The sequence below is a fragment of the Ursus americanus genome, chromosome 5, assembly GCF_024610735.1.
Source record: "Ursus americanus isolate L20-20 chromosome 5, mUrsAme1.1.p, whole genome shotgun sequence".
NCBI lineage: Eukaryota > Metazoa > Chordata > Mammalia > Carnivora > Ursidae > Ursus > Ursus americanus.
The window spans coordinates 23,982,874-24,006,683 of NC_142131.1; the positions used below are offsets into that span (position 1 = coordinate 23,982,874).

The 23,810-nt window shown below is 38.0% G+C and overlaps 1 protein-coding gene across 2 annotated transcripts in view; it reads left to right on the forward strand.

The window, feature by feature from the left end:
• EDIL3 (EGF like and discoidin domains 3) overlaps window positions 1–23,810 on the forward strand; it is a 398,372-nt gene that overhangs the window by 178,739 nt on the left and 195,823 nt on the right. For both annotated transcript variants that reach the window (XM_045796322.2, XM_045796323.2), the window contains one exon: window positions 9,552–9,680. In XM_045796322.2, the coding sequence (XP_045652278.2) occupies window positions 9,552–9,680 (129 nt within the window). The remainder of the gene's footprint in view (window positions 1–9,551; window positions 9,681–23,810) is intronic.

The following is a 23,810-nucleotide window of genomic DNA, read 5'->3' on the forward strand; positions in this document are numbered from 1 at the left end:
TTTATTTGACAGAGATAGAGACAGCCAGCAAGAGAGGGAACACAAGCAGGGGGAGTGGGAGAGGAAGAAGCAGGCTCCTAGCAGAGGAGCCCGATGTGGGGCTCGATCCCATAATGCCGGGATCACGGCCTGAGCCGAAGGCAGACGCCCAACGACTGTGCCACCCAGGCGCCCCATGAGACAGATTTTTGTTTGCTTAATAAAACATTCCAAGCTGAGAATTTCCATTATGCGTGTGGTGGTTTAAGAAACTTGCTTCAGCAGTAGTGCAGGACGAATAGACAGGGGGGAGGATGAGAGCCTGTGCTCCATGATAAAATGTGGCAATAGCAATAGTTATCCTTTTGTAAAATGATAGATCCTTTTGCTGTAGTTTGTAATTGATTTTTTAGAAGTCCTATTAATGGGGCGCCTGGGTGGCTCAGTCGGTTAAGTGTTTGACTCTTGATTTTGGCTCAGGTCTTGATCTCAGGGTCATGAATCAAGCCCTGTATTGGTCTCTGTGCTCAGCTGGGAGCCTGCTTGAAGTTCTCTCTTCTTCTCCATCTGCCTTTCCCCTCTCACCTGCTCACCCTCTCTCTCTCTCTCTCTCTCTCTCTCAAAATAAATAAATCAATCCTTGAAAAATTGAAGTCGTATCAGTGTTTAATAAGATATTTACTTATGGGAAAAAGATGGCATATCAACTATTGTGACACAAATGATGACATGTATTTATAGAAATAAATCATATAAAGACTTTCTCAGAATGTTGATCGTCTACCTACAGAAAGACTGCCATTGGCAAGCCCAACTCTAGACAAAAGTTTTAAGTGGATAAAGATCAGCCCCAAGAAATCGTAATTCTTTCTTTGGTACTTCATTCTATCTTGTAGTGCCAGATCCTCCTTGATGCCACGTAAGTAGGCATTTCTACACTCTTCCTAGACACTGCTCCAAATGTAAAATGCTCTCTTGATCTTGTGATGAGATCCAAGTAAAATAAGTTTTAGCTAAGGTGTTAACTATTGATAAATCTGAGTGCTTGTCAGCCAAGTCTAACAATAAATGAGAGCTCTGGTTTCCTTAACCAACTCCATTGTTGTAAGAAAACAACTACTTGGGGACTATAGTGGTTTGAATAATACCTCTCCAAAATTCATGTCTACCAGGAATCTCACACTGTGACCTTATTTGGAAATAGGGTATGTATTTGTTTGCTTGGGTTGCCGTGACAAAATTCCACAGCCTGGTGACTTAACAGAAATACGTTCCCTCACAGGTCTCCAAGTGCAGAACGAAGGTGTCAGCAGGTTGGTTGCTCCTGGAGCCTTTCTCCTTGGGTTGTAGACAGCCAACTTCTTGCTTTGTCCTCACATGGCCTTTTTTTTCTGTGTGTGCATATCATTGATGTCTCTTGTATGTGTCCAAATTTCCTCTTCTTATAAGGGTAGTTGGGTTGGATTAGGGCCCACCCATATGACCTCATTGAACCTTAATAACTTGTTTAGAGTCCCTATCTGCAAACACAGTTACATCCTGAGACACTGGAGGTTAGGGCTTCAACATGAATTTTGGGGAACTAAATTCAGCTCATCACAGGGCCTTTGCAGATGTGAGTAATTAAGGACTTTGAGATTAAATCATCCTGGATTAGAGTGGGTCCTAAGTCCAATGACTGGTGTCCCTCTAAGAAAAGGAGCGGACACACAGAACACAGGGAAGAAGGCATATGAGATTGAAGGCAGATTTTGGAGTCATGCCACTATAAGCCAAGGAACGTAGGAGCCCCCAGAGGCTAGAAGAGAAAAGGACAGATTTTCCCCTTGAGCCTTCAGAGGGAGTGTGGCCATCCAGGCACCTTGATTTCAGACTTCTAGCCTACAAAACTTTGAGAGAATAAATTTCTGTTGCTTGAAGCCACCCGTTTTGCAGTAATTTGTTATGTAGGGACCGTAAAGACAGTTCTTTAGCCACTAACTATCACAGTGCTTTCCTGTGGACAATTATATATAAAGAGTCCAGCATTAGCTCTTGAGGAGAAAGTTTACTATAGATATTTAAAAACAAAAACAGGGGCGCCTGGGTGGCACAGCAGTTAAGCGTCTGCCTTCGGCTCAGGGCATGATCCCGGCATGATCCCGGCATGATGGAATCGAGCCCCACATCAGGCTCTTCTGCTGTGAGCCTGCTTCTTCCTCTCCCACTCCCCCTGCTTGTGTTCCCTCTCTCGCTGGCTGTCTCTATCTCTGTCGAATAAATAAATAAAATCTTTAAATAAATAAATAAATAAATAAATAAAAACAAAAATGAAACCAACTCTGTTTAGCCTCAGCTTTCAATTTTCATAATCTATTCAAATATTTTTACATTTAAAGAGCAATTTGTTAAATTTGCACGTTCTCCTCTAAAATGGAATGCTTTAGGTTTTTTTATAGTTTACTCATCTCTATATGTATAAAATACCCTTAGAAAATTTTTCTCCTCAAATGGCTGAATTTGCACTTTACATTTCAAAGAGAGAGGAGGAGGAGAAAAGAGGAGGGAAGAGGAGGGAGGGGAGGAAGAGAAGGAGAAATAACAAGCGTAAAAAATGGTTTGGAAGCATCAATCATGTCAACATTCCTAGAATAATTCCTTCTCTTTCGAACTAGTTTTAAGATAGAGTGGCAATGGCTCAAAATGGCAACTGCCAAAATGTTCAAACCTTATTAAATGTAAAAACAACACTATGATGAGAACTTTCCTGTGTTTTTAAGACCAGACTTTGAAGTGAACTTTTGGGTAGTAACTCGTCCTATTTCACTGTACTGTGAGAATGGCTAGTGAAACAGTGCTCTTGCAATTGCTGGATTGGCATTTCCTTATGACATAATCTAAAATGTACATTTATTTTTAATATCTAAGTGCCAGTGTTTTGGGAGAATAATTTGTAAAATTGACCGAGTCTGTGTACACATAATCACAAGAGAGGGTTAACCTATTTACTTCCTAATAATCTGCTTACAGACTGTAAGGAATTCATCATACGGAAATGACCTCAACTCTTTACTGGTGGAATTGTGAGAAGGTAGATGCAGAAAAGAAGCAAACCGTATAGATCCATTACTTTTGTGAGCAATTAATCTTGTTGACATACTTATGTGAGCTTGCATAAAAATGCCTGGAAAGCATGCTTTTGAATCCAGTTATTCATTAATATTGATCATATACTGTCCCCATTGTGTTAGGAGCAACTTAAAGATTACCTACAAAAGTATTATAGCATTATTGATTTTAAAACTCCCTGAAGCCTCTTGTATCTTAAAAGTCCACTTATGCTTTATTGTTAAAAGTGATATGATATTACCAAGTGCTATTGTCTAATCAGATGATTTGGACTTTATGACTACTAACCAGAACTGAATCTTGTAATCACCATTCTGCACCTATTATACAAAAGGAAGCAAACTTTTTAAACGAGACTTTTAAAGTGGAAAGGAATTAAGATCACCTCTGGTTGTCTTATTTTTGTTTTTACAAGCTCTAAGTGGTTGAATGATTCTCATTTGTTTTAAAATTTTGCTCTGCTATAAAATTGTTTTCAAAGCTCTGTATAAATCATGTGTGATACGCAGCTTTGAAAACAATTTTATAGCAGAGAGAAATTTTAAAACAAATGAGATATATATATATATATATATATATATATATATACACATATATGTATTTATATGTTATAGATTATATATGCATGTGTGTGTCTGTGTGTTACAGAAAAGATATGAGATGCCCGAAATATACTAATGTTTTGGCAGTAAAAGTGAAGATTTCAGCCATATTATAAACATTTGTTAATATGATTTCGCTAAGGAAATCCTAGAATTAAGTTTCCAGAAACCATTAAACCATTATATAAACTATATACATGTAGTTTATATATATATATAGAGAGAGAGAGTTATAAATGTATATAGTTACAAATACATATAATTACAAATATATATAGTTACATATATATATTTATAAAGATTGAGCATATTATATTTGCAGTAAAGGATAACCATTAAAGTTAGCTTTAAAAAGTGAGGTGCATAAGCTGGATGACTAAATATTTTCTTGTGTTGTGAGCTTACTCTTTCAGCTGCTGATAATTTTAATTCCATTGAAAGTATTTATCCACATTACTAGTAGAGTGCTCAGCACATAATAGTTTCCTAATGAATAAATGTTATTTAACCTGAGAACGACCAGAAAACCCCCAAATCTCTATGTTGATCAAGGTCAGGGCCACTGTTTTTCTTACCTTCATTGTACAAGCAACAGTATAGGTTATAGGTGATGGTTTTCTTTATCAATGTGCCAACATCTTAATTAATACTTACTTTTAGTATCAAAATAGATGAGATTATTGGATGGGGGAAAACACAAACAGAAAGGAGTTTCCTGAGGTCTTTAACTTTCATATGTTTAGACCACTTACCACTTGGAGAAAGAAGCCTGGGAACTGTTGATATATATTTTAATTGTCACTATTTAATAGCCAGCTACAAAACTTTTTGGCTACCATGTGAGTTGAGACCAGGGGCTACATTTATTTTATTATCTTTATGTACTAATTTACATATTCTCATTATTTCATCTTGTTAATGCTTTAAGTGAATGTCTTTATTTACACAGGAATTGTAAATTGGGAGACCAAAACGCCATTGATGAGATTATACAATGTTACATTTTTCTTGATTCTACATTTGCTGAAGAATTAAGATACGTGTAATTATTATGCAAAAGTTTACATTCTGATGATCTGTTTTTTACTATCGTAATACTTTACAGATATACTACTCTTGAAGCTTAAACTATATTAGAGACAAAAAATATTGGAACCCAATTACAAATTTAAAGAACTTGAACCTTGAAAGGTGTAGAAAAGTTACAGAGTATCCTAATTAATTACCAAGTGAAAAGCCGAATATATTGATATCTTATAAACCTCAATTTGAATGAGGTTTAGGCAAAAGATGAAATGGTCATCACTCATTTTGCCATACCCTTGCTTACTCAGAATGTATCAAGCACCTGCTGTGTGCAGACTGCTACTCCTCCTATGGAGAATTTATGGTTTATTGGGAAAAAGGGAGATGTAACCACTCATTTCAACACTCTATCATGAGTACTCCAAAAGAGTATGTGCAAGGCAAACAGTATGAGTTTCATAGTATGATTATTAGGGACAAACAAAACCTCTGTGTTGGGCACAGTCACTTTCTTATCCTCAGTTCAAGCAAGAGTATATACATACAAAATATGTGATTACAAAATAATATTGGGGAGATATTCATGTTTGACAGTTGATTTCAAATACAGCAAAAATGGAGCACCATTAGTATAGTAGAGCCTATCTATCTATATTCATAATACCAAATACGCCCTGACCCATTTGCTGAAAATCCTCTGAAATATTTCCATTTAGGAAGGCTTTGGAGTCCTGCATCATTTATACGAACATGCTTAGTGAATTCATGTTGATCCTGTCATCTGTCAAGACTAACATAGTAATGTACAGATCTTCAGCGTAGCAGGGAGTGTGGCTTAATGGAAAGTACAGAGATTTGTAGTCAGGTGGAGTATGTTAAAATCTTGCCTTTTCCAGTTAGGCATGTTACTTAACCTCTGTGAGTAAGCCTGTCTTCTTGCCTATAAAAAAAAAACAAAAAAAGATATATTCTCAACAGAGCATTGTAAAGAATACTATGTATACTTCATGTCGCTTAGCATTTAAAGCACTCTAGAAAGGTTAAAGCCTTACCGCATTTACTTTACCTCATCCTCACCCTTTAAATGAAAATCATAGAATTTCTCAGAATAGGAAAAATAACCACAATCATGACCTCTGTTAACAGGTAATCTTTTTCTGAAACTCAGATGTCAGCTGAGGTCATGATGTTCTTTGGGTTGTAAATAAAATCAGCTCTAGTGCTCTAGCTCATTTCTTTTGGGAATCCCAGAGGCTGCACCAAGATTGCTGGACAGGCTTCACCTGTGCCCTCAGGAAATGTCCAGAGTGTCTTGGACTTTAAATACCCGTGTCAGCTCTATCTTCAGATTCCTGTATCCACTGGATTCTTGAATCCCTTGGTCTTCATGTGTTGTAGTGCTTCCTCCTTTCTGCCAGTATGAGCCAGATGAATGGCATAGCCCTTTCCCCTGATTTCCCCAAACACCGCACACAGGTCTGTGTGTCGCAGACTTCAGTATAGACACGGATGCTCCGGCGGAGACAGTTCACAGAGCAGCTGTGCTAACAACTTACACCTGAATTTAAAATACCATGATTTCTTGCTAGCTACTTTTCTTCACCTATTACAGCTTCCCAACATATTGCTTGACCCCCAATGTCTCTCAAGTTCACTTCCAGCTCTGTTTTGGGGGTCTCCTCTTCTGGGTTCTCCCCTTTATTATGCAGAGCCACTGGGTCATCCTCAACTTCGAGTCAAGTTCTACTTTTCCTAGGTGCAGTGGCTTGAGTAAACGGAGTCATCTATTCCAGGCTCATAGTCACCCTTTGTTCTTCATAGTGACATTCACAGACCACCTTCCTTGGAATGGTGGCTTTAACTCCTCCCAAGAACTGGCAGAGGCCTTACTGTTTCAGTCTTTTTTTGTTGTTGTTATTGTTTTAAATCCCGCCTTACCCAGCTTTGTAAGAGGAAGAGAGCATAGAAAAGGTTTATTTCCTCTCTGATATAGATTAAATCGCTCTCTTGAAGGGAAAAAGAATAGCTCAATCATCTTTGGTTTTAATAACTTTTTTCCTCTTAGATACAAATCCTTAAACCCAATTTTTCTTATATTAGGTTTTTTTTTTCTTTAGTTTGAGAAATCACTGAATTCTTGTTAGGCTTTGTTGCCTCATCTGCAAATTAAAAGATTGAATTAGGTGATCTCCAAGGTTCCTTATTTGTTTAAAATTGCATGATTCATTCAGTATAATTACTTATGTGTATTTTTTTTCTCTAGCAGTTACATACATGGCTATCACTTTTCAGTTACTAAAAAACCAGTCATGGTTTTTCTTATTTTGGAGTTTACTGATGAATCAAATTTCTAATATCATTTTTCTTTTATTCTCCCTTCCCCAACTTTTCAGTCTCTAAAAAATGTAGGTTTTGGAATCACAGACTGTTCATTTGAGACCTAAATGCATCACTTTTGGTGTTCATTTGAGAAACATTATCTAAGATTTTTGCCCTTCTTTTTTTTAATGTAAAAGCTAATGGTAATGACAATGACCTCATGGAGTTGTGAGAAATAAGTGAGATTATTTATGTGAAAAGAATTTGTAAATTATAAGGCACCATCAAATGTGAATTAATTTAGAGGACGGAAGGAATAGAAACTGAGAAAGAAGAGGATCGAAGGAAGAAACCTGATTCTAATTGTTGCAAAACTGATCATTGGTGTTGCACCTTCTTCCTGTCTTAAACATTGGCAGTGTTCTACCTTTAGGGCAGGTGTTGGTTAGTTTAATCAACATATACTGCACAGCACAAAACTGCCTACTTAAATCAATATATTTTTTCAATTGATATGAAGGCATCTGGAGAAAAATCACAGATACACTAATTTCTTTTCACTTTTTGAAAGTTAAGCCCTATCAACAATGTCCAGACACTATAGGGTTGTCACATTATTTTCCATTTCATGCATATTCTTATTAAATTCTACAGCTGTTGAATTTCAGGAAATTTTGAACTGGGAGAAACAGAGTTTCAAAGGCAGTTGCTGGAGAAAGGAATCAAATTTTAAAGTCTTGACTCAATGCAAGACAATGTTGCCCAACCCCTAAGTGCTTCCTGTCATTGACATTTTGTCGCACTGCTCAAAGTGATGATGGTCAATGGCCTTTCTCTCCATAAGTCTTTAAATGGCTTTGACCAATACTTGAGGAGCCATTCACCATTATACTCTTCCAGCAGCCTTGCCTGGTAGAGCTCTCACCCAGTTGCTTCAAGTTGTTACTATGCTTGTGCCCAGCCCTATCGCGGCCCCCCGACTCTCTGCTAAAACCACTTTTTCCTTTTCTTGACTACTCTTCCTCCAGGTCTCAGGCATTCACGTTTTCATACATAGTGAGACAGTTTAATTACTCTTCTTTCTTTTCTAACATGCACATCTTAACTTTCTCTTCATTGGCTTTTCTTTCACTCATAATTGTGTTCTAGTTTCTTCGGTTAAACAAAATTAAAAAAGACAAAATTAGAGCCTACCATATATTTTTCCTTGGCCTTTCTTCATCTTCCTGGGAGAGCTTTTTCTTCCTTCAACTTCTCTCTTCCCTTCTTTACAATGTCCAGACTGGATTCTGACCCAAGTCAATTACCATCCTCCAAAGTAGCCAACTGTAAGGCAACTGTAAGACTGTAAGAATTAGAGATGCAAAAGATGATTAGGGGGAGTAGAAGCAGGACTAGGTATGATGAGCCTTCAGATTATGACATAAACCTGTCACCTCCAGAAAGAGAAAAGAAAGGAAGGAAGCTGGTATAGAAAGACCCTTGCACTGCCGTGCCATTTGAGAAAATCTCAGCCATACCAAAGGGGCACCCCAGAGTAAAGAATATAAGCTAGAGGAGTCTGAGTTAGGAAGGACTGTCCCACATCTATACCCTCATAGTGCTAACAGCTGATTTCCTCCAAGGGAGATCAGACACCACACTTCTACTGGCTGTCACGGGTACTTCGCTCTAGTGAAGTTACTTTCTCGAAGCTTAAAAATGACTATGAGCCTGGGGTGCCTGGATGGATCAATTTGGTTAAACTGCTGACTCTTAATTTCAGCTCAGGTCATGATCTCAGGGTTCTGGGATCAAGCCCTGTGTCAGGCTCTGCCCTTAGTGGGGAGTCAGCTTGAGATTCTCACTCCCTCTCCCTTTACCCCTGTTTTTCCTCATATTTGTAACTCGATGAGCTACTTCATACAGACTGGCAAAGCTGTGGTTCACAGAAGGATGCCCTACTGTAAGTCCGTAAATAGTCAATAAAAGTACTACAACTAGGTATCCACTTCCCTTGGACTATGTGCTTATAGTCATTTGCACGTTTATGCTATTTTCACCGCAGGTTTATAAAGGTTCTTAAGTGTTCATAACTCCAGAAATTGCCATTCAGTATTACTTTTGAAACATGCAGAAGATATTTTACAATTTGGAGAACTTTATGCTCAGTGCTAATATTTCTTTTTTGACTGCTTAATATGCATCAGACACTGTTTGGGTGTTTTATATATACAAATTCTTTTCATCTGTATCATCACCCTTTGAGATAGATTCTTTTAATACTGATATTGAACAGAAGGTGAGATTGAGGCACAGAGAGGTTAACTAAATCCTCCAAGACCACATGACTAGAAAGTCAGGAAGCCAGGCTTCGATCCCAGGCTGTTAGTCTCAGAGCCCCACACAACTATTCCATTTCCTATACCACGAATATCAAGAACACTTTTCTCTATGAAATTGTTAATTGCAAAAGGTTGGCCCAGCATCTCCTTTCAAGCGTACACATCATGCAGCAATTTTTCTTCTGTCTTTCAGGTCCCTGCATTCCTAATCCATGCCATAATGGAGGAACCTGTGAAATAAGCGAAGCGTACCGAGGGGACACATTCATAGGTTACGTCTGTAAATGTCCTCGAGGATTTAATGGGATTCACTGTCAGCACAGTAAGTCATCCACAGTCATTGTGCTTTTATTAGTATTGATTGCAAAGTATACAAGTCATTATCATTCTTGTTGGTAGTAGACTGATAGAAGCTTCCCGCAGCAAAGAACCCTGAGAGTTGGCTAATGCTGCTTCTCTCCCACTGAATACACCACATCTCCCACTGAGGACTCCCAGACTATGTCTCAATCCTCCCAGTGGTGTATGGGTCTAGTAGTTTTGTGTTGACTCTCTTTCATTATTCTCCAGCCATACTTGCAAAATCTTGCCTTTTATTTTAAACTGATATCTGCCTCTTTCTTTTATACTGGGCCTGCAGCTATGTTCTTCAAGTTTCCCAGACATTATTCTGTTGATTAGGTTCAGAGATAGAAAAGAAAAGAAAACTGCCCACCCGACCCTGTCTCTAAGCCAGCTCCCTCCTTCCTACATGTTGGCATTTTTACTGTGAAAATCTTTGAAAATTCAACAAATATGTTATCTGTGCTTCTCTCTTTTATCCCCGTTCTTATTTATCCTGGGAAGTTAAACAAAGTAGGTCTGCTTGTGATGCTCTCTTCTTAGAAGTATGGCTCAACATAAATGCCAAGTGAGTGGTGGGGGTCCTTAACAGCTGAAGGGGGTGCAGCAGGGAGGCCACGTTGAACAGTATGCTGTCAGGGTAGGCTCTTACAGAGGCTGTCACATGGGAGCTGAGTCTTGAAGGAGGGAGAGGATTGTGATCAGAAGGAGGGGAACAGAGGAATGGCACATGGTAAGAAGAGTGAGGAATGAATATATGAGCTCTAAATATTGGAGCTATGGTCAAGACCATGGTGTTAGGGATGAGTAAGGCAAAGCTGAATGTGTCAGCCAGAGCCAGATTGCCAACCACCAGCAAAAAACATAGAGTACCTCCTGGCTCTGAGATGATGGGGGCATAATGTACTTTTCTGGAGACTTGCTATAACTGAGAATTTGTAAAATTTCCATAGAATCCTGCTATAGTACAGTGGCATTTGTGCTCCTTACAACAGGCACCTGAACTGCTTGATCACCCACAAGGAACCGAGAGGCTGATTTTTCTCAGACTGGAGCCAGAGTTGCCAAGGCTGATTCTACCTCATTATGGCATCATTGCTCAGCTTTCACATACAAACACCTTAGAACATCCCTAAGCAAATAGACATGAGAGCCCAAAATCTTGGCTGCCTTGATATTCACTTAATCCCATGAAGAGAATATTTCTAACCTTACATATTTACAGATTTTTGTGATATGGTGTTGGAGCGGTGTCCAGAGGAGGACAATCTTGCCACACAGAGCCACTTGCATCCAGTACACACATATACTTACAGAGGAATCCCCCCTTGAAATGAGAACAGGATTTTCATAATGGGATTCTGTCCAATGTTCTGAGGCAGGAGTTTCTCCCAAGGTCAGATCATCCTAACTTTTTCTTTCCTATGCTGCAAGGCTCCAGGACAGAGAGGGTAAGAGTATACAAAGATTTATACTGTTAGAAATCCTTAAAAGGACAGTATTTAGAAGGCATGTGTAGACCCTAATGTCACTTAAATATTTCGTATTGATTAACTCTCTAACCCTAACCTACTGCTGATGTCAGTGTGAAGTTGGGGCTAGTCCTTAAACCAGAGGTCGAGAAACTCCAAATCTGAGTTCCAGCTTATAATATCCGTACATGGCGCATCATTATTTTCACATCTCTGGACCTTGTTTTCTTCATATTGTGAAGAAACATTTAATTTCCATTATCCTTAATAGTTTAGAAGTCCCTCTGAAGACGTCATCATCATTTGATTATCCCGCTATAAGGGAGGTTGCTCAGGACAGGGTCCTGGGGAAGTGTCCACCTGCCTCTGACTCCCACACATGGTTAGCTATGAATTCTTTGAAGAGAACTGTCGGGTTTGGAGAAATAGAACAAACCATTCTTGGCCCCACTCTCCATGGTGGAACATCCAACTCTTTTCTCTCATACCTTATACGATATTCAAATAAGCTCATTAATTCACTTAATTTTGTTGAATTTCAAGGCTTATTTTGAAGCACAAAAAAAAATCTCTCCCTTATTGCACCTGGTTTCCCATAAGACTTTAAACCCATGTTAGGAATTGTCCTGGGAAGCCTGAGGCTGAGAGATTCAATTCAGAGCTGGGATTTTGTGGTCTCAACAAACTAGTCTCTATTCTCTGAAGTGCATCATTATCAGAAACAACAGAGAATGGAGGAAAAAGGACTGGATTTGGAATCAGAGACCTGGATTGAGACCTGACCTTTACAAGTTATTGGTTAAGTGACCTTGAGCCAGTTGTTTGACCTTTCCGCGATTGAAGACATATAAATCAAGGAATTGAACTAGAGATAGATGGTCTTTGGTTCACAGAAGCTAGGAGAGTATTATGGCTAAATGGGTAGCTTGCTCACTTTACAAAGGTTATCAAGCCATTCTCTTTATGGATGAGATTGAAAAGGATTTTATATTGGGAAAGCAGATTTAGAAGTCTGGGAGCCCTGAGAGCTTTTTCAGGTAGGAAAAACAAAAAAGCAGCTCTCTCTCTTTAAAAAAAATAACAAACAAACAAACAAAAAAACAAAACAAAAAACCCAGCTCTTTAATCCCTTGTAAGAACTGCTAGGTATTTGGGTTAATTTTTCACAATGGCAGTCATTTCATGGCCCAAATATGCTCTAGAACCTTGCTGCTCAAAGTGTGAGATAGTACATCAGCCTTGCATGAGAGCTTGTTAGAAATGTAGATTATCAGGACCACCTCACACTAGCTAAATCAGAATCAATTGTTTTTTTTTTTTTTTTTGATCCCCAGTAGACTCTCACACACATACTGAAGTTTGAGAAATACTGCACAAGGCTTTCAGTAGCTGAAAGTAATCAGCTTTCAGTTACATAACAATACATTACAGGCAAAATATTTATTACGGTTTTTGCAAATCAAAACTATATTGAAAATCAATGAAAATGAGAAATGTACCAATATAATATGAACGTATCCTTTGGAAAGAGGATTGAAAAAAATTCTTCAGGCATCCATATATGGGGGGGTATTAATTTAGTTCTGTATGGCAGATTGTGAATTAAATATCTTTTGGCATATAGCTAAATAGTTAAAGAATTTGAAGTTTCATGATACAGGAGTGATAAATACATAATTAGTAGGTTTACTTTAACAACTATTTTGTCAATATGTTACAAATTAGGAAAAAACGTTTCCAGTGCCAGCATGAATATTATCGACATATTATTTTTTTAATTAATAGATTTTAGTTTTTAGAATAGTTTTAGGTTTACAGCAAAACTGAGCAGGGAGTTCCCATTTATCCCTCCACCTGCCTGCATAGTTTCCCTTATTATTAACATTCTCATTAATATGGTATATTTGTTACAATTGATAAAATAATATTGATACATTATTTTTATCTAAAGTCCATTGTTTATATTAGGGTTCACTTTTTGTATTATACCACCCAATGGATTTTGGAAAATACATAATATCATGTATCTACCATAGCCTCATAAATAGTTTCACTGACCTAAAAATCTGTCCTCTGCCTAGTCATCCCCTCTTCCCTTGCCAAATCCCTGGCAACCAGATTTTTTTTTTTTTATTATCTCTACAGTTTTGTCTTTCCCAGAATGTTACATAGTTGGAATCCTACAGTGTATGTGGCTAGAATAATATAGTATGTAGCTCTTTCAGACTAACTTCTTTCACTTAGCAATATATATGTAAGGTTCTTCCATGTCATTTTATGTCTTGATAGCTTTTAAAAATCACAGAATAATATTCCAATTTATGGATGTATCACAGTTTGTTTATTCATTCACCTATTGAAGAACACCTTGATTGTTTCTAATTTTTTGGCAGTTATGAGTGACACAGGTTTTTCTTTTGTCTTGTGTGACGTAGTTTTCAATTCCCTTGAGTAAATAACCTAGAAGTGCAATTGCTGAATCATTTCGTGAGAGAACACCTGAGAGTAAGAAACTTCCAACTGCCTTCCACAGTGGTTGTACCATTTTGCATACTTACCAGCAATGGACAAGAGTTCTTCCGTATCCTCACCAGCATTTGTTGCTGTCAGGGTTTTGGATTTTAGCCATTACATGTGCATTTTTGATCATGAAAGTAGAAGAGGTTCTAATTTTATAAAACAAATAATGATTCATATTAATTTTTATATGGAGTTACCAAATTATACATATTCTTTAACTACAATAGAATAATGTGAAACACACGTGTACATATATGTACATGTATGTATACATGTGCGTGTGTGTGCATAAATTATAAGATATAAATTATAGGATGAATTGAGCACCAAAATTGTCTAAAGATTAGACTTTTGAAAGGCATTTTTATGTACATAGTTTTCTTCTGCGAGCTGCATTTTGGGCTAGCTAGAAGTAATCATATTTTATTTGTTGCCTAGAAACAAATCTAATGCCTTAGGGAAGGACAATTTCTTCATTCCCAGAACTTTTTGTCCGTGTTGCCACTCAAAGCATTCTGAGCATTCTTTTCTACATATGTGCAGCTTCAATTCCCATCAAGCACAAATTTTCTTGGTTCCTATTCTTCAAGGAAGGAGAGCTGATCTAGGTACCCATGAAGCCCCGAAACAAAAAGGATCAGTTTAAATAGTAGCCCACGTTATCAGATTTGCTGAAGACAATATGCTCTCCAGTCCCTTCACCCACTGAAGAAGTTGGAAAAATACAAAATCTAAAACTTTCCTCTTCATATGTTATGCTAACTATTATAAACCAGTGTGTTCTTAATTTTATCCTGTTGATTAATGGATTCATACATTCAACAATATTTGTTTTAATTTTTTTGTCTCACATAAGATATTTATTATGACTTTTGAGTAGTATTAATTCTAACCTAAACATTAAAGAACACTTATCAGTAATACTGACAATAATGATATCCATCTTGAAGCCAGGTGTTCATTTGTATCACAGACCTTGGCACTGAATTCAGCAAGGAAATCAAAATGCTTTGTAAGATGCATGGCAAAGATTGCTTCAATGACTAAAAAATGAAAGCACTTGAATTCCACATGATTAAGATTACAAAGGAAGTTGTATTCTGGGCAAGAAAGATGTAGATTCCAGGCTGATGCAGCATGGGTCTATGAGTCCTTTTGCTTTTGTAACTTAAGTATTTCACTTTTCTCAGAGTTAGTCAATGATATTTGCCATTTCGAGGATCATTGTCAATTGGTTTAATAACATATTTGTCAATTACATGTTTTCTCTGGGAAGTGGTGCTTAGTAAACATACAGACTTTGGTTTCACCTCGCTCTATTGATTCAAAATCTTTGGTCAGTACCCTGGATACAGTCGAAAGCATCCATATGGTCTGTAGGTGTACCAGGCTAAGGACAACTGGCTTAAAGAATGGCCTTTACTTTCCAAATTACACTAGAGGAAGCATGCTGTTAGGGAAGAATTCTGGATTATACTGGGGTTTTTGATGCACCTGCCTCTAGATCAATTGGTGAAGGGTCAGTTTAGCACTTAATGGTTCTGTGCTTCAACTTCCTTTTCCAATAATTCAATTCAACTTAGCAAACACTGAGAACTTCATACTGTGTTATATGCTGGAAATAACATGTCTAAAAAAACTGGAATTAATTGTTTTTCCTCCTTCCCTAAACAGGATATTTGTTAGGATCAGATGAGAGGTTGAGAACATACTTTACATATTTTAAGGGGTTAATATCCCTACTGGGCTAATATTTTTAAATATAATGAGGATTTCTATTGGTTTTAATTTTTCCCTTCCTCTAAAAACGTTTTAATTGTAATTTTTTTAAAAAATGAGTGATGGGTCAAGGGGAAGCTCAATTTGCAGCTCAATGCTTTTCTGTAAGAACTCCTCTCTTAACATCCTTAATTCTTATAAGTAATTATTATTTTTTAAAATTACTCTTTCTACTTTTGACTTGATGGCCTCTTTATTTTAACTTTCCAGTGGAGGATCAGTTTGCCCTAATAAAGTATTCACTTGAAAACTGTGTGGAAACTTTACCTGGAGTTATGACTGACACCTGCAAGCTCCGTAACTACACTAGCTAAAGACAGACCTCTAATGAGACTTCCAAAGTAGACTTGTCTCCAACCCCAAAAGATTTTCTGACTGTGGGTTGAAATTTCAAATTGTCCTACTCACCATTGACTTTACAGGTCGGTGTTAGCCACCTTAACTTTTTAGCCAAATGTTCTCAAATTAGTGTGCAACTGGAAGTACAGATAAATATTCAGATTTCTTTTGCTCAACTATGGATTTTCCAATTTAATACGTACAATTGTGGATCCAGGTCTGACTCTTGAGAAGTACCCTAGTGAAACTGATGCAGATGACTCTAGAATACTGATTCTCAACTGTGGCTGCACATCAGAATCACTTGGGGACCTATGAAAAATACTGATGCCTGCCTCTCACCCGAGAGACTGTGATTTAATTGGTCTGGGGTATGATCCAGGCATTAGGAGTTTAAAATCTCCCCAGATGATTCTAATGTGCAACCAAGGCTGGGAATCAGTGTTCTAGAACCATACCATGAGGAATTACTATGTCTTAAAAAAAACTAAGCAGGGAAATACTTAAAGAGAAACTGAGCTTGTGTTACACAAACATAATACCACTTTAAATGTATAATCATGCAACCTTATTGAACTTTGTCATTTTCAACAGCAGGCACTGATTGAAAGAATCAGGCCAGAGAAAGATATTAGCTCACTGTTCTTAAAATATGTTATCCCTTAATCTATCAGAGTTCCAAGACATTTTAATTTTCGTGTTTTCATCCTTTTCAGGAGCCTTACAAAGAGCACTGTCCTGGGAAATATATATAATGGATATTTACGCTACTCAAATATGGACATAGTTTGTGATTTTTGCAATAAGATACTCACATATTCATACACTCAAAATATTTGAAAATTGTTCCTTTTAATAACAGTGTAACATTCTTTTTTTCTTGTTACTTATTAAAAGAAATTTGATTGTCAGGAAACAAACTCTGAACAAAAACACATTAAACAAATTTTGCCAGAAGGTTATACTCATGAAACTGGTGTATTTATACTAATAGATCTGACCTTCTAGAACTGATTGACTCATGATTGTGTAAAGGATCTCCAGGAATAGAGAGGAATAGAATTAGCACCACAAATACAGTTTAAAAAAAATGATTTTTTTTTGCATGTAATCCAAATTTCCCAAGCTTCCCAGCTTGTGCTCTTAACATTGATTTCCAAATTCCGTTCTGTGGACTACCATTGTCTATCCCAGTTGCCTGTGTGAGGCCTCATTCTCCCCTGAAAACTTAACCCAATCCTATGAAGAAGCAATTTATTTATTTACAGACTTGACCCATTTTTTTTGGAGGTTGCTTACTATTTTGCCAGGTTGCCAACATGTGCTTAGGAAAGACGCTCCTTGACTCTGCTGCTGGTCCCATCTTGAAAACACTGCTAAGCAGTAGGCTACTCTGTCTTCTGCTGGTGGCCATCCAGGCAACTGACACTGCATATGATCTGAGACTGTATCAGCCATTTTAACAACATCAGGTTCTACTGTGCTCCCTGGGGCTGAAGAGTCATGTGACTTTCCAGAGCCTCATACATCCCTTTTCACACACAGCTGCTCAGCCCAGCTGCTCTCCCATTCAGGGCTTAGACTGACACCTCAGAGGCCACACCTCTCTTACTCTCCTCTCAACCATTTTTCCCAGGGAGCCTTTTTGCAGACTCATTTCATTTTAATCAGTTATAAAAGCAATAGCATCTGTGCACATTCGCTCCATAAGGCTCTAAAGTCTACTCAGCCAACAGATATATGTTAACTCCTTATTCTATGCCAAGTACTGTTCTGGACACTGGAATACAGTGCTGATCCAAAATAGCCAAGTCCCCGATATCATAGGACTTCCATCCTGATGGGGAAATGGGTAATAAAAACTATGATGCATGCATTTACCATATGGCCGAGCAGTCGTCCTCTTGGGCATTTATCCCAGAGAAATTAAAACTTAAGTTCACACAAAAATCTATATGTGGATGTTCTTTTTTTTTTTTTTTTAAGATTTTATTTATTTATTTGAGAGAGAGAGAGACAGCCAGCGAGAGAGGGAACACAAGCAGGGGGAGTGGGAGAGGAAGAAGCAGGCTCCCAGCGGAGGAGCCTGATGCAGGGCTCGATCCCCGAACGCTGGGATCATGCCCTGAGCCGAAGGCAGATGCTTAACAAATGAGCCACCCAGGCGCCCCTATATGTGGATGTTCTTAGTAGCTTTATTGATAATAACCAAAAACAGAATCAGCCCAGATGCCCAGGTGAATGGTTAAGCGAACAGTTGTATATACATACCATGGCACAGTTAACCACTCATCAATGAAAAGGAAGGAACTGTTGATACATCCAATAACTTAGATAAATCTCCAGGAAATTCAGCTGAGTGAAAAAAAAAAAATGCCAGTCTTAAGAGAATGCATACAAGATGATTCTAATTTTGTTAACTTTTTGAAATGACAAGATTTTAGAAATAGAGGACAGATCAGTAGTTTTCAAGTGTTAGAGGGGAAGAGAGGTAGCTGAATGCAGTTATAAGAGAACATGAGGTATCTTCGTGGTGTTGGAACTATTTAGTATATTGACTGGGATGATAGATGAGCAAACATACATATGTGATAAAATTGTGTAGATTTACTTACATTTATAAAAATGCATAGAAGTAAAACTGGAGAAATCTGAATATGATTGATTAGTAATGTCAGTATTTTAGTTGTGCTTTTATATTATGGTTTTACAAAATGTTAACCATTGAGGGGAACTAGGCAAAGTGTACATGGGATTTCTTTGTATTATTTTTACAAATGTATGTGAAACTACAATTATCTCAACAAAAATCTCAATTAAAAAAGATAATGTAATACTATGCAATGTCAAGTATTGATATATATTATAAGGATAAAGACAAAGAGCGGAGGTGTTTGAGTGCTATTTTAGGCATTGCCAAGCAAGTTTTCTCCCAGCAACTGACATTTGAGCAGAGTCGGTAAATGAAGTTAGGGGGCCAGGCAAGCCAACAGAGGAAATAGCAAATGCCAGAGTTGTAAGAGTGCTGTTTGCTTGGAAGATGGTGAATAATGAGGAGAGGGGTGGAAAAGAGACCTGAGTAGTAGTCAAGGGTCAGATCATGTAGGGCCTTACAAGCCATAGAGAGGACTTTTTATTTTATTGTAAATGTGGAAGGGTACCTCTGGAGGGTGAAGAGCAAGAGAGAGTACACAAACTGACTTCTGTTTGGAGAGTACCTCTGGCTGCTGGTGAAGAACAGGCTATGTTGGGGGCAAGAGTGGAACACCTGAGACCAGCTGGAAGGTGATGATGGCTAGGACTGAGGTGGTACTGAGGACTTGGGAGGAGCTGAACAGTGTTCAGATTTGGAAAATAGTTTGGAGTGGATCCCACTTGGATCATAAATAGTTGGTTTTTTGCTAATGAATTTCAGTAACATTATAACTTTTTTAAATTTTGCCACTGACTAGGGCAGTATAAAACGTTGTTATAATTTTGGGGCACCTGCCCAGTCAGTTGAGCATCTGACTCCTGGCTTTCGCTCAGGTCATGATCTCATGGGTCTTGAGATCAAGCCCCATGTGGGGAGTCTACTGGAGATTCTCTCTCTCCATCTCTCTCTGTCCCTCCCCCCTCAAATAAATCTTTAAAAAAAATAATAATACATTGTTATAATTTCCAGTATGCCTTGATATTGACATTTGTTTCTAGCTTTTAATAGCATCATTAGCATAGACTCTAAATTTTTAAAGATCAAAAAGATGTGTAATACAAACATATATAGATATATAATCAATGCCTTTAATGTATATGTTACTTAAGATATTAAAATTTCAAATTTTGATATTTTTAAAGGACCCATTAAGATTGGTTCTCTTTAGATGTATTATATATTGCTTTATCTTTCACATGAGCTAAGTCATAATAGTAGAATACAGTATATTCAGTATATTTTAAAGAAAACATAATAGAAGTGATACGTAAATCATCGCTAATATAATTACATACTAAAGTACAATAATGATTTTGAAAAAGAGGACATCATTGGGAAACCCGGAAATCACTGTTGCGTTGAGTGGATATTTACTAACATCAGCCTTTAAAATGAATCTTGATTGATTTTGCTCTCACAATTCCTGAATGATTTTGCAATCATGCCATAGATTATAAGTTTAGAAAAATTAAGGTAATATATGCTTTGGAAATAAATTGCCCTTGGATATTCCAGGAAGTTTTAATTATTTTATAAGATACATCTTAAACTAGTACATTTCTAAATGTGAATTCTTCCCCTCAGCCATGTGAAAGTTCTTTTACTGATAAATAAAGGAATTTCTTCTTACTCTTTGTAAATAAAATGAGGATAGTTTATTTAAATAAGGAATACATGAAGCAGGTTGAGAATTTCACCACTGAAGAGGCCCAAAATTTGATTCCTCATATGCCCTTAACAAGTCATATCAACTTGAACTAATAATTATGCTAAGCCTTGGTATCCTCACGTATGAAATTGAAATAACTGGTCCGTTTGCCTACTTTTAGGCCTAGATTGGTGATATCCAGGCAATTTAATGTAAGCAGTGTTACATACAATTAGAAGTTCTATACATTCATAAACATGATTGGTTTTCAAAATACTTTTTCTTTAATTATGGTAAAAGAAATTGGGACTGAAAGCTAAAATAAATACTGATTTTATCTGAGCTAATTTTGTCCCTGAGAAGATGGGAACACTAGATGTCTCAGTTTTAAAAACAAAGTCTCGTAATCAAGAGTGTATGTCTTTATTATTATTATTATTATTATTATTATTATTATTATTATATGTTAGTGACCATACAGTACATCATTAATTTTTGATGTAGTGATCCATGATTCATTGTTTGCGTGTAACACCCAGTGCTCCATGCAGTACGTGCCATCCTTAATACCCATCACCGGGCTAGCCCATCCCCCCACCCCCTCACCTCTAAAACCCTCAGTTTGTTTCCCGGTGTCTATAGTCTCTCATAGTTCATTTCCCCCTCTGTTTACCCCCCCTTCATTCTTCCCTTCCTTCTCCTAAAGATCTCCCTGCTATTCCTTATGTTCCACAAATGAGTGAAACCATATAATTGTCTTTCTCTGCTTGACTTACTTCACTTAGCATAATCTCCTCCAGTTTCATCCATGTAGATGCAAATGTTGGGTGATCATTCTTTCTGATGGCTGAGTAATGTTCCATTGTATATATGGATCACATCTTCTTTATCCATTTGTCTGTTGATGGGCGTCTTGGCTCCTTCTACAGTTTGGCTGTTGTGAACAATGCTGTGAGAGTAGTGTATGTCTTCTTAATAGTGGGGGTGAGAGGGAGGAACAAGAAAGAAGAGAGTGGAGAGAAAGAGGAGAGAATAAAAACATGTTAATGCTATTGTTCCAGTCGTCTCCTTTGAAATGAAACTCCTTAGAAGAGTTATCTATACCCAGAGTCTCCTGTATGCTCTGTGATTACTTAAGGAACATAATGTCCAGATTCTGATGACTTCTTACACTTCCACTGTGTCTCTAAGGCACCATTATCCGTTATGACATACTCAAGTGACTGTGCTTTCTCTACATTTGTCTCTAGTCTATTTTCAAAACAACAGCCAAGGTGATCCTCTTAAAACACAACTCATATTAGGGCATGTCTGTGTACAAGCCCCGCCCCCCACCTCCCGGTTTCCTGGTTCATGTTGAGTGGAATCCAGAGTTGTGTAGCAACCAAGAGATTGACGTGTTTTGCTCCTGGCCATCTCTGACCCTCTCTCCAGTCATGCGCCATCATGCTGATCCCACACCATTTTCCTTGCTGTCTGCAAACCTGCCAAACCTGCTTCCAGTGTGTGGTTCATGTTGAGTGGAAGCCAGAGTTGTGTAGCAACCAAGAGATTGACGTGTTTTGCTCCTGGCCATCTCTGACCCTCTCTCCAGTCATGCGCCATCATGCTGATCCCACACCATTTTCCTTGCTGTCTACAAACCTGCCAAACCTGCTTCCAGTGTGTGGCCTTTGCTTCCAGTAAGTGGCCTGTGCTCACTTACCAAGCCTCTCTTTCCTAGATAGCCATGCGGCTTGCTCCCTTTCCTTTCTTATTAGATCTTTGCACAAGTGGTAATTCTTAGAGTGCTCTCCTCCAGCCGGCTTGAATAAAATGTCATTCTGTAAAACCTTCCCCCACCATCTCTCTCATGACCGTTCCTCTTATTCTCCTTTATTTTTTTTAACACTCCTCACCACCTGATGCATTATTTTATTTTTTATTGCTTTTCCCTCCTCTAAAAAAGTAAGCTTCCTAAGAGCAAGGACTTGATTTGTTAACTTTTTCCTCTTTTTCAATGCCTAAAAAGCTCATAGTAGATGCTCAATAAATATTTGTTAAATAAATAAGTGAGTAACTGGAACTTTAATGTGCCAACCAATCTGCCATTAATGTATCATCTACTAATACCTGTCTTTCATAATGTTGGGCTCTGTGGAAGACAAAAAACCAAGAAGCTCTACAAAACAGTGTACGCCTTCAGTAGCTTATGAAATTAATATGGAGAAAAACACTGCTTCATCTAACAAAAGTCCTATGGCCAAACAAGTTTGGGGACACTGTACATTTTTTCCTCCTTTTGGAGATTGCCAGTGTTCATTAACTTATTGAAAGCTCTGACAAGCCCGGCAGTATATAAAGAATAATAGATACATAATTGTTAGATGATTTTAAGAACTCGTTCAATATCGTTTAACTCAATTACCTGGAAAAGATGGGAGTGGGAGAGTGGAAATAGCATTGAAAGCTCAGATAGAATCTCATCTTTAGGCAAAGAAGAGAGGATGGATGAAAACAAAGTGAGGCAGAGGCACGAGAAGGTGCAGGAGTTACTGTCAAATGAACGGTAAATGTGGAGGTGGCAAGTGGGGTGAGGTTGAAAATTATTAATTCAAGGATCCTTTGCATCCTCTCATAGACTCCTTTTAATGCATATACACACAAGGAATGAAGTCCACCCACACATACTTGTCTATAAGCATTGACTCAGCACTTAAAATTCTCCCCAGAAGTAGTGATTCTGTTAGTGTTGCCCTGCTGCGGTGACCTCCTTTGTCTGAGATATTCAGGAGTGGTGAGAAATGCTTCCCATCAAGAATGTCTAGAGAGCCATTTGCCACTTTTGTTTCTAGACTCTGTGCCGTTATTTGTGGTTTACAGTCAGTACACTGTTTTCCTTGGAGTTGATTTCTCCATATACGTTCTTAGCCGCTCAGCTCATTATCTGCTGCCTTTCCCCAGCTTTAATGCTGCATCTCTTCAGGTTGAGCTGAGGTCCTTTGTGAGCTACATTCTCACAGCCTAGGCAGTGAATCCTTCAAGAGTAATATTGTAGGACAGGAGCCAACAGTACTTAGAGAGGACCGTAGCACAAGAGTGACCCTTCTGGGAGAAATGGGCCCTGAGAGACCATAGTCACACGTACAAGGCAAGCACAGTAGACAGCTATGGTTATGCCACGGATCAGACGACTCTGAATATGCCCTGCCCAGACGGGTGCCAATTGTGTAGTTGCCTTCTTTGTAAAACTCTTCATCATCTGGGAATAATTAACTGCAAGGGTCTTCCATTTGCCTTGCTGTGTACATAATAGATTATAAAGTTCTTGAGGGCAAAAGTCTAGCTGCATGTCTCCTTTGCTAACCTTTGCATAGTAAGAGACACAGGGCCACCAGCTCCATAAGCTGAATATTATCACTTGTCAAAACCTGGCCCTATAATGAATCATGGAACATTGCATCAAAAAACTGGGGATGTACTGTATGGTGACTAATATAACAAAATAAAAATTAAAAAAAAAAAAACCAGCCCTGACTTAACTTCCCTACTTTATTCCCACGTTCCCTTTTGTACACCAAATGCTTTGCCCACCTTAGCCACTTGCTCTTCCTCCTTCATCTTCCTTGACTGCCCATTGTGCTGCCTTTGCTGATGTGCTTTCCCTGCTGGGGAGCC